At 42.8% G+C, this 14673-nt stretch overlaps 1 protein-coding gene across 2 annotated transcripts in view; it reads left to right on the top strand.

Annotated features, from left to right (window-relative positions):
- Nucleotides 1-266: 266 nt before the first annotated feature.
- LOC137322519 (interleukin-1 receptor type 2-like) overlaps nucleotides 267-14673 on the top strand; it is a 32274-nt gene continuing 17867 nt past the window's right edge. The window contains exons 1-3 of one of the 2 annotated variants that reach the window (XM_067985445.1): nucleotides 267-431; nucleotides 5551-5604; nucleotides 8738-8870. In XM_067985445.1, the coding sequence (XP_067841546.1) occupies nucleotides 338-431; nucleotides 5551-5604; nucleotides 8738-8870 (281 nt within the window). In that variant the 5' untranslated portion in view covers nucleotides 267-337. The remainder of the gene's footprint in view (nucleotides 432-5550; nucleotides 5605-8737; nucleotides 8871-14673) is intronic. The other variant, XM_067985446.1, reaches the window with a different exon arrangement.

Below are 14673 nucleotides of genomic sequence, written 5' to 3'. Positions count from 1 at the left end.
CATATTTTCAAGTCTGGACATATTCTTGGACTGATTAGCCCAAAAGAACTTCTTTCCGTGATTGGGAAATAAAATTATAGATTTGTGAAATATTTATTTTACGGAGACTAATGTAATTACTGCAGGTCAAAAGCAGCATTGAAAACTGATGCGGTTGCTATATTGCATAATTGCATGGATTGTTTTTGCTGAATTAACATGAAACCTTTTATTCAGGCTTTACTTCCTCTAGGCGTCCTACACAGAAGTCTTTATTTTAACATTATTCACCACTGGGACTGTTTGAAACTAAAACAAGGGACGAATCCACTGAGTGTCATTTTGTTACAGCTGCAGAATGACCGTGTCATTAGCTGTGATTATCTTTATCTGTGCATCCATCAGCGGCAGCAAGGTTTGTGCTCTGTCAATGCAGCACAGTATCACTTCAGGTGAGAGATAGGAGCAGATACAGTTAATGTTTTCAAAGCCTTTAGCTTTAACAGCTAATTTGTAATCTTTCTTTGGGAAGGGAGGCACTGGTTTCATTATGACTGTCAAAGCATCAAAGTTTGAGACTTTTGCTTTAATCTGTGGAAATAGAAGTTGAGAGTTGAAGCAATGTGCCAATAGGCAATAAAAATGCCTTATGGATACAAATTACCTTGAAATATTTCCAAAGTAAACTTAACAGAAATGGGAAATTTCATTTTTATATAAAGCTGTAGAATAAAACTGGCATGTTAGAGTTTGGAGGGATCAGAAATTTCTGAGTGAAGTTTTGCTTTGAAATGATTGCTATTTCTGTTTTGCTTGGATGAAGTACTTTCTTGGTGATAGAGGAGAAACAGATACTGAGAGCTGAGATTATCTGTAAAAGCAACACATCTTGTACCCTAGCATTTTGGGGGGAAAAGTTTGGGGGAAGAATTGGATCTTTCCACCATCTGATGGTATTTTTGTTGAAAATATTAAAGCTTTACCTTCATCACTGTGCCTCCAGTCAGAGATGGCTGTTGTTTCCCCACCATGTGGTACTTCAGGGAATATTATGGTAAGATGGGTACAATGTGCACCTCAGTTTAAAGGTTGGACACATCCATATCAAAATAGAATACGTTTAAATATTAATCAAGTCAATCTTAATGGTCCAGTTGGGGTCACTTTGGGTTCAGAATTCGAGTCAAAGTTTGACTGTTTTTGCCGTACAGTATATTTTCACACTTCCGCTCCCAGCAAATGCTGTGTTCCTCACCACTCTCCTCATTAGTACAAACGCCCCCATCCCAGTTATCTTTATCCAGAGATAACAGCATCTTGTTCCATCCCTTCGACCACATGCTGCCATCTTGCTAACATTTTGTGTTTAATGGATTGTGCGCAGCCCCTGGTCAATTGCGGTGAGGATCTAGAATCAATTTGAGAAGAAGGAACATTGTTTGATAACAGGCATTCTGCAAAATGTTATTTTCTGGTCAAAGCAATAATAATAGATCATTACCTAAATCTGAGTGATATCACATATCAGAATTAAGAATTAAGAACTAACAACTATATTTAGGAATCAAAAACTGCTCTTGCTGTACCTATTGATTACAATGTGGAGATGCCGGTGATGGACTGGGGTTGACAATTGTAAACAATTTTACAACACCAAGTTATAGTCCAGCAATTTTATTTTAAATTCACAAGCTTTCGGAGGCTTCCTCCTTCGTCAGGTGAACGATGTGAAAATGAAATCCTCGAAATGAAATCGCATTTATAATTCACAGAACAATGCTTGGTGAGTACAGACAGTTTTTTCAACTGCCCGTTGCCAAGGCAATCAGTGTGCAGACAGACAGGTGTTACCTGCCAGGTCTCACAGAATATACAAATCACCAAAAAAAAAACAACAAACAAAAAAAAAACAGAGATAGAGAGGTAGAAACATAGAAAAGACAGCAACTGACCCGTTATATTAAAAACAGATAACATTTGTTCGCTGGTGGGGTAACGTGTAGCGTGACATGAACCCAAGATCCAGGTTGAGGCCGTCCTCATGGGTGCGGAACTTGGCTATCAATTTCTGCTCGACGATTTTGCGTTGTCGTGTGTCTCGAAGGCCGCCTTGGTTACAGTGATTCCTATTGATTACAGTGGATAGTAGTAGCCACTAGGTGGTGCTTGAACTAAGTTTTTTAACAGCACCGTTGATCATAGTGAATGAATGGCTCAGATTTCATTCACTAAGTTTCACAAGACCATTTCAAAGAAGTGAGAATGGTATTTTGAAGATTTTTCGTCCACTAATATCTCCCCACTTCTCCAGGAGGTGGCAACTCATGCTGGCCAATAGTATCATAAGTTGCCAATCTCAGCACAGTATTTCCATGGTTTCACCACCTCCAGAAACATCAAATTCCATTCAGAATTTGATCACCATTGTACATATTCCCATAGCTCTCAATCATCTTTCTAATCAAATATTTATCCAGTTCTTAAATTAATATTAAGTGACATGGCTTGAACTGGTTTAGCTGAAAGTCTATTCCACATAACCATTGTTCTGGGAGCAAGACATTCTTGTGTTCTCAACCTTTGCCTGAGTGTTACTTTGTGCTTTTGTCTATTTGTTCGTAGTATCATAGTACATTAGAGCACTAAAGGAAGCCATTCAGCCCATCGTGCCTGTGCCGGCTCTTTGAAAAAGCTATCCAATTTAGTCCCATAGCCCTGTAAATTTTTTCCCTTTAAGCATTTATCCAATTCCCTTTTGAAAGTTACTATTGAATCTGCTTCCACCACCCTTTCAGACAGTGCATTCCAGATCATAAAAACACTGCGTTTAAAAAAAAAATGTTTACTCATGTCGCCTCTGGTTCTTTTGCCGATCACCGTAAATATGTGTCCTCTGGTTACCGACCCTTCTGCCATGGAAACAGAGTAAATAAGGAGAAACTATCAAAACCGTTCATGATTTTGAACTCCTCTTAATATTCTCTGCTCTAAGGAGAACAACCCCAGTTTCTCCAGTCTCTCCACATAACTGAAGTCCCTCATCCCTGGTACCATTCTACTGAGTTATCCACTTTGGTTGTAAAATCAGAAAGGCAGATTATTATCTGAATGCTGACAGATTGGGATAAGGGGAAGTGCAATGAGACCTGGGTGTCCTTGTACACCAGTCGCTGAAAGCGAGCATTCAGGTGCAGCAAGCAGTTAGGAAGGCGAATGGTATGTTGGCCTTCATTGCAAGAGGATTTGAGTACAGGAGCAGGGATGTCTTACTGCAGTTATACGGGGCCTTGGTGAGACCACATCTGGAGTATTGTGTGCAGTTTTGGTCTCCTTATCTGAGGAAGGATGTCCTTGCCATGGAGGGAGTGCAACGAACCAGACTGATTCCTGGGATGGCAGGACTGTCTTTTGAGGAGAGATTGGGTCGACTAGGCCTATATTCACTAGAGTTTAGAAGAATGAGAGATGATCTCATTGAAACATAAAATTCTAACTGGATTGGACAGACTAGATGCAAGGAGGATGTTCCCGATGGCTGGGGAGTCCAGAACCAGGGGTCACAGTCTCAGGATACGAGGTATGCCATTTAGAACCAAGATGAGGAGAAATTTCTTCACTCAGAGGGTGGTGAGCCTGTGGAATTCTCTGCCACAGGCAGTGGAGGCCAAGTCATTAGATGTATTCAAGAAGGAGATAGATATATTTCTTAATGCTAAAGGGATCAAGGGATATGGGGAAAAAGCGGGAACAGGGTACTGAGTTAGACGATCAGCAATGATCATTTCAAACAGCTGAGCAGGCCCGAAGTGCTGAATGGCCGACTCTTGCTCCTATTTTCAATGTTTCTATGAATCTATACTGCACCCCCTCTAAGGCCTTGACATCCTTCCTAAAGTGTGGTGCCCAGAATTGAGCACAATACTCCAGCTGAGGCCTAACCAGAGTTTTATAAAGGTTCAGTATAACTTCCTTGCTTTTGTACTCTATGCCTCTATTAATAAAGCCTGGTATCCCATATCCTTTTTTAACAGGCTTCTCAACTTGTCCTGCCACCTTCAAAGATTTGTGTACATGCACCCCCAGGTGTCTCTGTTCCTGTACCCCCTAAAATTGTAGCATTTAGTTTATGTTGCGTCTCCTCATTCTTCCTACCAAAATGCATCACTTCACACTTCTCTGCTTTAAATTTCATCTGCCATGTGTTTCCCATTTCACCAGTCTCTATGTCCTCCTGAAGTCTGTTACTATCCTCCACATTGCTTACTTCATTCCCGAGTTTTGTGTCATCTGCAAACTTTGAAATTATTCCCTGTATACCCAAGTCCAGGTCGTTAATATATATCAAGAAGAGCAGTGGATCTAATACTGACCCCTGGGGAACACCACTGTATACTTTCCGCCAGTCTGAAAAACAACCTTTTACCGCTACTGTCCGCTTTTTGTCCCTTAGCCAATTTTATATCCACGCTGCCACTGTCCCTTTAATCGCATGGGCTTCAATTTTGCTAACAAGTCTATTGGGGAGTACTTTATCAAATGCCTTTTGAAAGTCCACATACGCAACACCAACCACACTACCCTCATCAACCCTCTTTGTTTCTTCATCAAAGAACTCAATCAAATTAGTCAAAAATGGTTTACCTTTAACAAATCCTTGCTGACTTTCATTTATTAGCCCATACTTTTCCAAGTGCCACTTTATTTTGTCCCGGATTGTTGTCTCTAAAAGTTTCCCACCACTGATGTTAGGCTGACTAGCCTGTAATTGCCGGGTATTTTCCTCTCCCCTTTTTTGAACAGGGTGTAACATTTGCAATGCTCTGGTCTTCTGGCACTGCCCCCATATCTAACGAGGACATGTTCTGCGTTCAATAAAAATGATATAACCTGCTTGCACCTACAGTAACCATTACTCTCCCCATGTCCCTGCTTAATCTTCTTTCCTCTAATGAAAACAATTGAAACTCTGTGAGACCATGTTCATAACTCAGAACCCTTACTCCAAAAATCATCCTTGCCCTCCCCAGCACATCAGTACCCTATTAAAGGCTGGGTGCCTCAGACTGCACATAATATTTCCGATTGTAGCTTTACCAGTAATATATATATTAGAATAACTTGTATGATTTAAAGTCAAATGTCCTTTAAATGCATGATTAGCTTGATTGATAATTTTGCTTTATTTAGATACTTAGTTAAATCAACACACGTGCATCTCCATGGAATTTGGTTACTGCTCTAAAACATATATAGCTTGATAAGATGACATTTGGAATGTTCTGTACAATTTCGTTGGGAAGATTCTATTGCTATGCAAATTAGAAGAAATACATTCAAAATCCTGGATGTTCTTTTCTTTACATTTTCTTGTTTAGATTTTATTTTTAAGTAAATCTTTGATCAGTAAAATATATTTAATGCAGACTTGCAACAGGATTCATTCATCTTAAAGTTGTTTTGTGGCTTTAAATTATTCTTAAATACCATTATTTAACAATCCATAGTAAAATACAAAGCTACATTACTGTGACCTTTTTATAAATTTCCTTTTTTGTAAATGTCTCTTCACAGAACATATCCCCCAGATTTTATATCCATGCAATAATACCATTGAAGCATTGGCTGGTAAGTGAAGCCGAGTAAAGAAAAGCAAAAAAATAACTTTTACCTACATTCTGACCTCTCCTGTCATCTTGCACTCAACATAATGAGCTTTTGAAACCACCTGCTATCACAGCAATTTCCTCAAATAAACATTTTTTAAAATTCATTCTTGGGATGTGGGCGTCGCTGGCAAGGCAGGCATTCATTGCTCATCTCTAGTTGCCCTGAGAAGGTGATGGTGGGCCATGTTCTTGAACCGCTGCAGTCCTTATGGTGAAGGTACTCCCACAATGCTATTAGATAGGGAGTTCCAGCATTTTGACCCACAGACAATAAAGGAATGATGACGTATGTCCAAGTCAGGATGGTGTGTGACGTAGAGGCCATAGTGTTCCCATGCACCTGCTTCCCTTACCCTTCTAGGTGGTGGAGGTCATGGGTTTGGCGAGTTACTGCAGTGCATTTTGTAGATAGTACAGACTGCAGCCAGTGTTAGAGGGGGTGGACATTTAGACTGGTAGATGAGGTGCCGATCAAGTGGATTGCTTTGTCCTGGATGGTATTGAGCTTCTGGAGTGTTGTTGCAGCTGCACCCATCCGTGCAAGTGGAGAGTATTTCATCACACTCCTGACGTGTGCTTTGTAGATGTTGGAGAGGCTGGGGAATCGGGAGGTGAGTCACTCACTATAGAATGCCCAGCCTTTGACCTGTTCTTATAGCGACAGCATTTATGTGGCTGGTCCTGTTGAATTTCTGGTCAATGATGACCCCCAGGAGTTGAAGGGCAATTCGATAATGGTACTGCCATTGAATGTCAGGGAGAAGTGATTAGGCGCTCTCTTGTTGGAGATGGTCATTGCCTGGCACTTGTGTAGCACAAATATTACTTGCCACTTATCAGCCCAAGCCTGGATGTTGTCCAGGTCTTGCTGCATGTGGGCCTGGACTGCTTCATTATCTGAGGAATTATGAATGGAGCTGAATGCTGCAGAATCATCAATGAACAGCCCCACTTCTGACATGATGGAGGGAAGATCATTGATGAAGCAGCTGCGATAGTTAGGCCTAGGACGCTGCCCTGAGGAGCTTCTATAACTATGTCCTGGGGCAGAAATGATTGGCCTCCAACAACCACAACGGTTTTCATTTATGCTAGGTATAACTCCAGCCACTGCAGCATTACTTTAAGGTACTCCAGGTTTCTTGAAAAAAAGGTATGGGTTAGAACTGGAGAAAAAGAAGTTTAGGATAGATGTCAGGAACCACTTCTTGACGCAAACTGCGAGCATTATTTGGAATTGCTATCCAAGTAGGGTATGGATACACATTCCAGAGATAGATGATGTGATTTAGGGGTGGGGGGGTACATATTTTTTTAATACTGGATGAATGAGCTAAGATGTGTTGAATGGTCTCCTTCTGTACCTATTTTTTATTCTTGTAAATTGGGGGTCAGTAATACATGGGGGTTGCATCCCTGTTCAGGAGGGAAATAACTGGTCAACATAAATGCACCTCATGACTGACTGGATAGGTGGTCAACAAATGCCCTGTCCTCTGTCAGTGACGAAGCTGGCCTCTAAGATGTGCTTCCACTGAAGCAGGGGGATAGTGTATTAATGCCAATTATGTTATGCTGTTCACCATATGATCTGTTTTGAGTTTTACCTGTTATGTCGTGTGTTGCAAAGCAAACATGAGTGACTTCCTCTGAGGAAGAGAAAGTCAGGTGCCAAGTCCATCTGTTGCATTCTTCTAAGCTTCTCCACCAACTGGGCCCGAGCACCTCAGGTGGAAACCCAGAAATGGCTTGTGCTCATCTGCTCAAGTTCGATCTTTCTCCCAACATTTTTGACTTGTGTTCATAGTGAAAAGGTAGTTTCCATAAGCAGATTGTGTCATCTGAGAGTTCCACCCTTATACATGCTGTCTTTGAGATAACAAGTCTAGGATTATCACACCACACTAACACGCCACATTTCTGCTTTTATTTAGTTAGTAGTCATTTTATATTTCAGGCTGCTTGCAATTTCGGCCATTCTTGGCCAAAATGTGAATGGTCTCTGTTTGGCTTCAAGTCTTCCTGTACCATAGAGGCACTATCTTTTCCAGATTTCACAACTTGAAAGGTGCACTTGGAGCAGGATTTAGAATTATCAATTACCCTCTAACTATTGTATCTCCAATGGAGATCATATGGGGTGCCCACTATATTCCCTGTTTCTCTTGAATGAAAAATACCAAAACATCAGACCAATATACAAATTTATTTACAGTTTGAACAATACATAGAAGCAGTTAGATCTGGCAATATAATCAGACACTTTAAAAACAACAAGAATAGAATCAGTCCACAAAGGATTAAAGCACCCCTACCAGAATGTATTTCTTACACAGTTTGATAAGCATCAGGACTTTTGGATGAAACAATCTTTCAAGAATCTTTTTGATACAAATTGTATTTTGATAACATACGTTCCCAATACAGCCACAGAGTTTGGCTCTTCAACCAGAACTAGATCGAAACAATTTGAACTATGTCTTATGCTGTGGGAATTATTTAACATTACAGACAAGTTTTGAAGTCAACAATTAAACTGGGAATATGGTAGATCCCACACCTTGTCAGGTGTTAGGAGTATTACCATCTTTCTCCAAACATGCCTGTTAATGGTTCAGCAATCAGAATGTGTCCATTTCACAGTCTGTGAATCTGCATGTATTAACATTTTAAATAGTCTGCCCTAATCACCAAACAATGTTTCTAAAAACTTATTTTCTGAAAAAAGGCTTGGCATGAACAAGGAAAACCCATTTAGGATAGATGTTTCTCATTGACTGTGCCCATAGGTCTAATCAGTTACATGTGCCAGTCATCACTGCCACAAAAACAATACATTTCCTTAGAGATAAAGTTGACTGAAGACATTTTGAAATCTGATTGTTTCTCTCTACCTAAAATTAAATAATATAAAATATAGAAATCCCACTATTTTGTCAGCGAGGTGGTGCATTGCATGGGAAGTTCAATTAGAGGAAAAAGTATATAACTGCTGGGCTAGAAACAACTTTGGTGTACAAAAAATGGAGGTGGTAATTTTGACTGTTTTGTTTCTCTCCAGATTTCTTTGAAATGTGCATTTAATTTTACAGGTTCAAAACTAGAGATAACTTGCAAAGTATTGGCTGAACTTCATACAACAGTTGAAATATTGGTGTACTGGCTAGCCAATCACAGTTACATTGAAGACTATAGCAACAGCAGTAGAGTTACAGAAATTCGAATGTATGTATTCTTCAACCTATTAAGATTTACAAAGCAACAATAGTTTTTATTGTAATTAAATTTTTGGAAATAGATTTTTGCTGCTTGTGGATCTTCTGGTCATTATTCTGAGCAGGAAATTTATACTTATTTTTAGCAACGGCAGTATTGTCACACAAGTTCAATATACATTTATTTTTGGTAAGCATGTGAAACTCATGAGAATGCATTGATATGTACATTGCTTAATTATTGATTGGAAAGTAACTACTGCAGAAGTCTCAGTGCATGATATCTGGGTAATTGTGAGTGTGTCTGTAGTCATTGGGTTGCCATTCTTTACCATTTTTGCATCTAACACATGGTAAGGTATTGCCAAATCAAGCCATTTCTCAACTATTTTTCTCTTATTTTGTTGTTTTTTCTTCTTGTCACTCAAATGTTTTTTCCAATAGTGCCATATTAGGTCTCCCCATAGGAATCACTTTATATCTATGCTTTTGGAGGAAGAAGAGGTGAACCAGTGGATGGATGTCAGGTCAGAATGTAGCAGGGGTGTTCTTCACCCACCTTTTAGTACCCCCACACCAGATTCTACAGGCAGATGTGCACATACCTGCATTTATCAGCAGTGCCTGTGGAGACAGTGATTTACAAGTGAATGCTGTATGTGCATGTCCAACTAGATCTGTAGCCAAATTCTTCCACAGGAATGGCACAAGTGGTGGCTGCCAAAGTTATAACCTTCTATGCTTCAGGATCATTTCAGGCTTCCGCTGGGAAATCAGTAACAGAGGTCATTCAGTCATCCATGGATGACAAATGACTTTGTTCCTTGAGCAAGCAATTTTCCTATGAACAACCAGAAGCAGTATGAGAGAGCTATGGCTTATTTTAGGGCAATTAGAGTTTTCTGTAAAGCTTTCAATCCCTAAGAATGTCATTGATTGGAAGTATGCAGCTTAACCACATCTATTGCAGGGGACAGAAGTTTTGATTGTGCCAATAAAACCCAAATTAAATTAAATTATTTATACTAATGGCTCTTAGCAATTATTTCATTAATCTTTTCCTCAACCTCCCTATTACCTTGTACCAAATCAGTTATGGACATCAGGATTTCTTTTAATTATTCAATTGTTCCCCTGACCACTTGCTGGCTTTTTCCTAATACTTCCCTCAGCTGGTCCTTGAGTCCTAAATTCCCTGCCCATATGGTTTCAATATCCATTCGATTTACTCCTGCCAAAGCTCCAACTCCTCCAATCCCTAACCACTCCACTCCACCTCCCTTCTGCTACTCGTACTGTTCTCGCTAGCGCTACATTGTGGCCTTCATTCTGGCTGAGTTTTTTTTTTCTACATGGTAGTTTTCTGAATTCCGTTCCCAAAATGCTGCTATTTTGTGTTGCATCATTTGCTTATAAAAGGTTACATATGTCCTGTCACACAACAGCGTAGGCAAGCTTACACTGCTAAAATTAAACATTATAGGAAAAATCTCATACTGCACATCATTATACAAATATTGTTCAGGATCAAAAGCTACTAGCCCATTTAATAGTCTACTTTTCAATGTGGGGCACTTGATAACCTGATGGTGTGCGAGTTTTTAGTATGGTATCAATGTTAATGGCCTTGATATTTATATTAGTACGTTCTGTATTACATGACCCTGATACAGCACCACGTGATAGGTTCATATTTTGTACTGCTTCCTGAATCACACAGCTATACCATCCTTTGTTTTGATGACAACACAGCTGACCATTGTTATTCCATGGGGATCCTGTTTTGCTGATCACTCCCCATTTTGTCCCATCATGGTACATGAACTTCATTGTATCAGTGCTATGAGAGCAGGCACAGTCTACGCACATTTCTTTTCCTTCTTCAGTTTCATATCGTTCTCCACGCAAAGGCTGGATGTGGCATGCCAGTGTCTTGTATCCGATGAGGCCACTCATGCTGATAACCTGTTCCCCCCCACCCACCCACTTGGTTGGTGGCGGCTGGTTCAACTTTGATCGTGACTGTACACTGTTGGGTGATGGCCACCAGTGTCACACAAAGGACGAATAACTCAATCATCCTGGCCACTCAGTTATCTGAGAGTCAAACTTATTATGTGTTAATTACTAGTTTCACTTCTGACTGACTTAAACTGATGCGGTACCATTTAGTCTCCTTTTTGTTACCTTTACCCATACACCGGATTAGGTAAGCAGCTGGACCTACTCTGTCCACAATAGGAAAAGGTCCTTTCCATTTTGGTTCGAATACATGTTTGTTCTTGCTGTAATTCAATACAATGACGATCTGGATTCTTTCCCCTCAGTCTGGTTCAGTAAAAACTGAAGTCGAATACATTTTAAAGTTCATCACAACTTTAAAAGCAGGTCTTAGTCTGTAGCTTCAATTCAGAATCCTGAGAGAATCCGAACGATTCTAACAGAATAAGGAGACAAAGACAAAGACAACAACTCATACCTTTATACAGATCGATAGGGGTTGGAACATCATTAACACAAGAGTCAACACCAATCATAAGCCGGGCACAGGTTGCCATGCGAGGTTACATTATTGCCGGCCAATCATAGATCGTCCATGTGCTGACCATGTTGCTGTTCGACATCAAAGGGGATACTTCCTCACCTTCCAACTTGGAATGTTCTTCCCTGTTCCTTCTGTTCCTTATCTCCCAGCCTGGAATGTCTTTCAACTTTGGCTAAGCTCGTTACCTATATTGATCTGCCATAAACATGGAGACATTCAGACCAGTCCTTGAATCACATCAAAGACTCTACATTGATAAGACAATGCAAACCTGCTGACTACGCAAACATATGGCCCAGCAGGAGGCCAGGCCACCTGTACCAATCTCAGTTACTAACTAATTAACCCTTTCTAACCATTTTGCATTCTGCTTCTTTGCCATGTAGGCATTTTAATATTTTACCAAAAACTGACCACGTAGGGATTCTCACCATCACTATGTCACCAACCTTATATTCTGTTGGCTTGACCTTTTTGTCAAAATATTGCTTAGTCTGCTTTTTAGATTTTCCAATGTATTTAGCTACAAATTGGTTTCATTTACATACTCCACTATCTGATTCAACCATTTAATTTCTACTGTCCCCAACAGCAAAGGAGTTGCTGTGGATACTAACAAGTGTCCTGGCGTGCGCATCAATCTTCCTGCCATTGCCTGGTATGGTGAGATACCTGTGGTGGCATATGGGGTTGATCTGATTGCCATAAGACACATAGGCAACATGTTTGCCCATTGAGTGGGGTGATCTGCACAAAATATCTTCAACATATTTTTCAGGGTCCGATTTCCCCTTTCTACTACACCTGAGGACTGTGGGTGATGTGAAATCTGTGTTTAATACCCATAAGCTTTTGGGGCCCGATGTTACCAGGGCTGCGGGTTCTCGGTGGGGGTGGGGGGGGGGGCTATCGGGCGCGTGGGTAAAGCGCCCGGCGAAATCAGTCAGCTCCCCGCGCGATCGTAGCATAATTGGATCCACTTACCTGTTCCTCCGGGTTCCCCACTGTTGACCTGCACGTCGGGCGGGCTGCGCATGCGCAGTAAGATCTGTCAGCTGGAGGAGCTCTATTTAAAGGGGCAGTCCTTCACTGACAGATGCTGCAACAAACAGAAAAAATCACAGCATGGAGCAGCCCAGGGGGAAGGCTGCTCCCAGTTTAATGATGCCTCACTCCAGGTATCAATACATGGGGTGAGGGGGAGGACAGAGATCTTCCACCCCCCCCTCCCCCCCGCCCCCCGGCGGGCGGGAGGAAGCGGCCTGCCTCTGCCACCAGGAAGGCCTGGCTCGAGGCGGCAGAGGAGGTCACCTGCATACAGTGCAGGAGGCACTCCAATGACCTCAGTAGGCCAGCTAAAGTGAGTACACTTACTCTTTCCCCCACACTCTGTCTGCCACATCACCGCCCCCACACCACATCTCCTTCTGCACTGCCAACACTACTCTGTCACGTCACCCCTCACACCCACTCAAACCTCATCCTCATCGTACCTGCACCTACTCACCTCGCCAGTACTCATCCCGCCACTACCACTCAACCCAATCCTCATACAATCTCATGGCTCTATCTCGTACTCACCCTCTCGTGCATCTCTTTCACGGCCAGCCTCACTCAACCTGCCACTACCTGCTGCAGCCACAGGGCATGCATCACATATGTGCAGTAGGCAACGTAAGGCAAACGTGTCATGAGCATGAAGGGGATGCACAAGGGTGTTTGAGGGTTTGTCATGGTTGTTACTTATATTGAATTTCTGACCAACTCACATTACATATTATATTGGCACCACTACTGCCATGTCTTCGCGAATCTTGTCTGGTTTGTGCAATAATGCCCTTTCCTGAGGATCACAATGAAGACCCACAACTGATGCCACCCATTGTGTCACTGCAGAGTGGGTGTAGGTGTATTTGCAGGGCTGTTTTGTGCAGACGGCTGAGAGACGTCGGTGATGTCCCCAGTTGCACCCTGGAAGGATGCGGAGGAGAGGTTGTTGAGGGCAGTGGTGACTTTGACAGCGACAGGTCAGAAGATGGTGCTCGGGCCAGCCAGGAGTAGCTTGGCATGAAGGAGGCTGCAGATGTCCATGACTACATGTCGAGTGACTCTGAGCCTCCGTGTGCACTGCTGCTCAGAAGTGTCCAGGAAGCTGAGCCTCAGTCTGTGGACCCTATGGCGAGGGTAGTGCCCCCTGCGACGCATCTCTCTCTGCGGTTGCCCTCCCTCCTGCTGTGCAGGTGGATGTGTCACAGCACTCTGTTGTGGAGCTCCACGTGTCAGAGGTGGACGGCGTGGCTGGCGAGGCTGGTGATGCTGTTCGCCCTCCGAGGAGGTCATGACTGCAGCTACGGCGGCCCCCATCCGCAAGATGTACATCTGAGGGGGTCCGCAAGTTGGTAGGTACATGTGTCTGGACACCGGGGTAAGTGTGCAAGTTGGTGACTTTGATTGTCAGGAGGAGGGTGGTGGAGGCCAAACTTTGTCCCGAGTGGCCTCCTGCAATGAGTGAGGGCCCCCCCCCCCCCCCCCCGGTCAAATGGACCTTTGCAGCTGCCACAGGCTGATGGCTGCAACAGGTCCATTTGAACTGGGAGTGTTTTCCCCCGGTGTGGGAAACAGTCCCAGTTTGCTCTAAAATCCCACCCCTCCTCACATAATCCCTTAATCAGGTCAGTTGATGACCTGAACAAGCCAAATAAATACCTTCAAGTGGCATCCCGCTGGCTTTAATTGCCTGCGGAATTCCCACCAGCGGGGGCTGCGCGCGCACGCCGGCGTGTCAGCGGGGAACCCGGAAGTGCGCGGGTTCAAGGCGGGATCCGGTCCCGCTCCGGGATTTCCCGATTTTCGGGGCCCCCCCGCCAGGAACGCACCTGAGAGCGGGTGCTAAAATGCTTCCCTTGGAGTTCGGTGAAAAATTTTCCCGTAAAGTGTGATCCTTGATCATTATCTACCTGTATAGGTACTCCCCACCTGCAGATCACTTCACTCAATAAAATTCTAGCTGCACTACTAGCCGTATTATTTCTGCATGGGAATGCTTCCATCGTCCCTGGTGCTGGTCCTGGGGAGGGAGGTTTCTGATGGCTAGATCCTGAATAAGGGGATGGGAGTCCTCTATTCTGTTTGTAGTCTCTTGCGAAGTTGTCCCTCTTTGCCACTGTTGTAGCATGGAGGTCCCTGCCTGGTCATAGATTGGAAGAGGGCACTATTTGTTCGAGGGGCAAGTTTGGGGGTTCCTTCCAACAGCTACTAGCTTGCTTTT

This window comes from Heptranchias perlo, chromosome 6, assembly GCF_035084215.1.
Source record: "Heptranchias perlo isolate sHepPer1 chromosome 6, sHepPer1.hap1, whole genome shotgun sequence".
Classification (NCBI taxonomy): domain Eukaryota; kingdom Metazoa; phylum Chordata; class Chondrichthyes; order Hexanchiformes; family Hexanchidae; genus Heptranchias; species Heptranchias perlo.
This window is presented reverse-complemented; position numbering and strand designations above follow the sequence as displayed.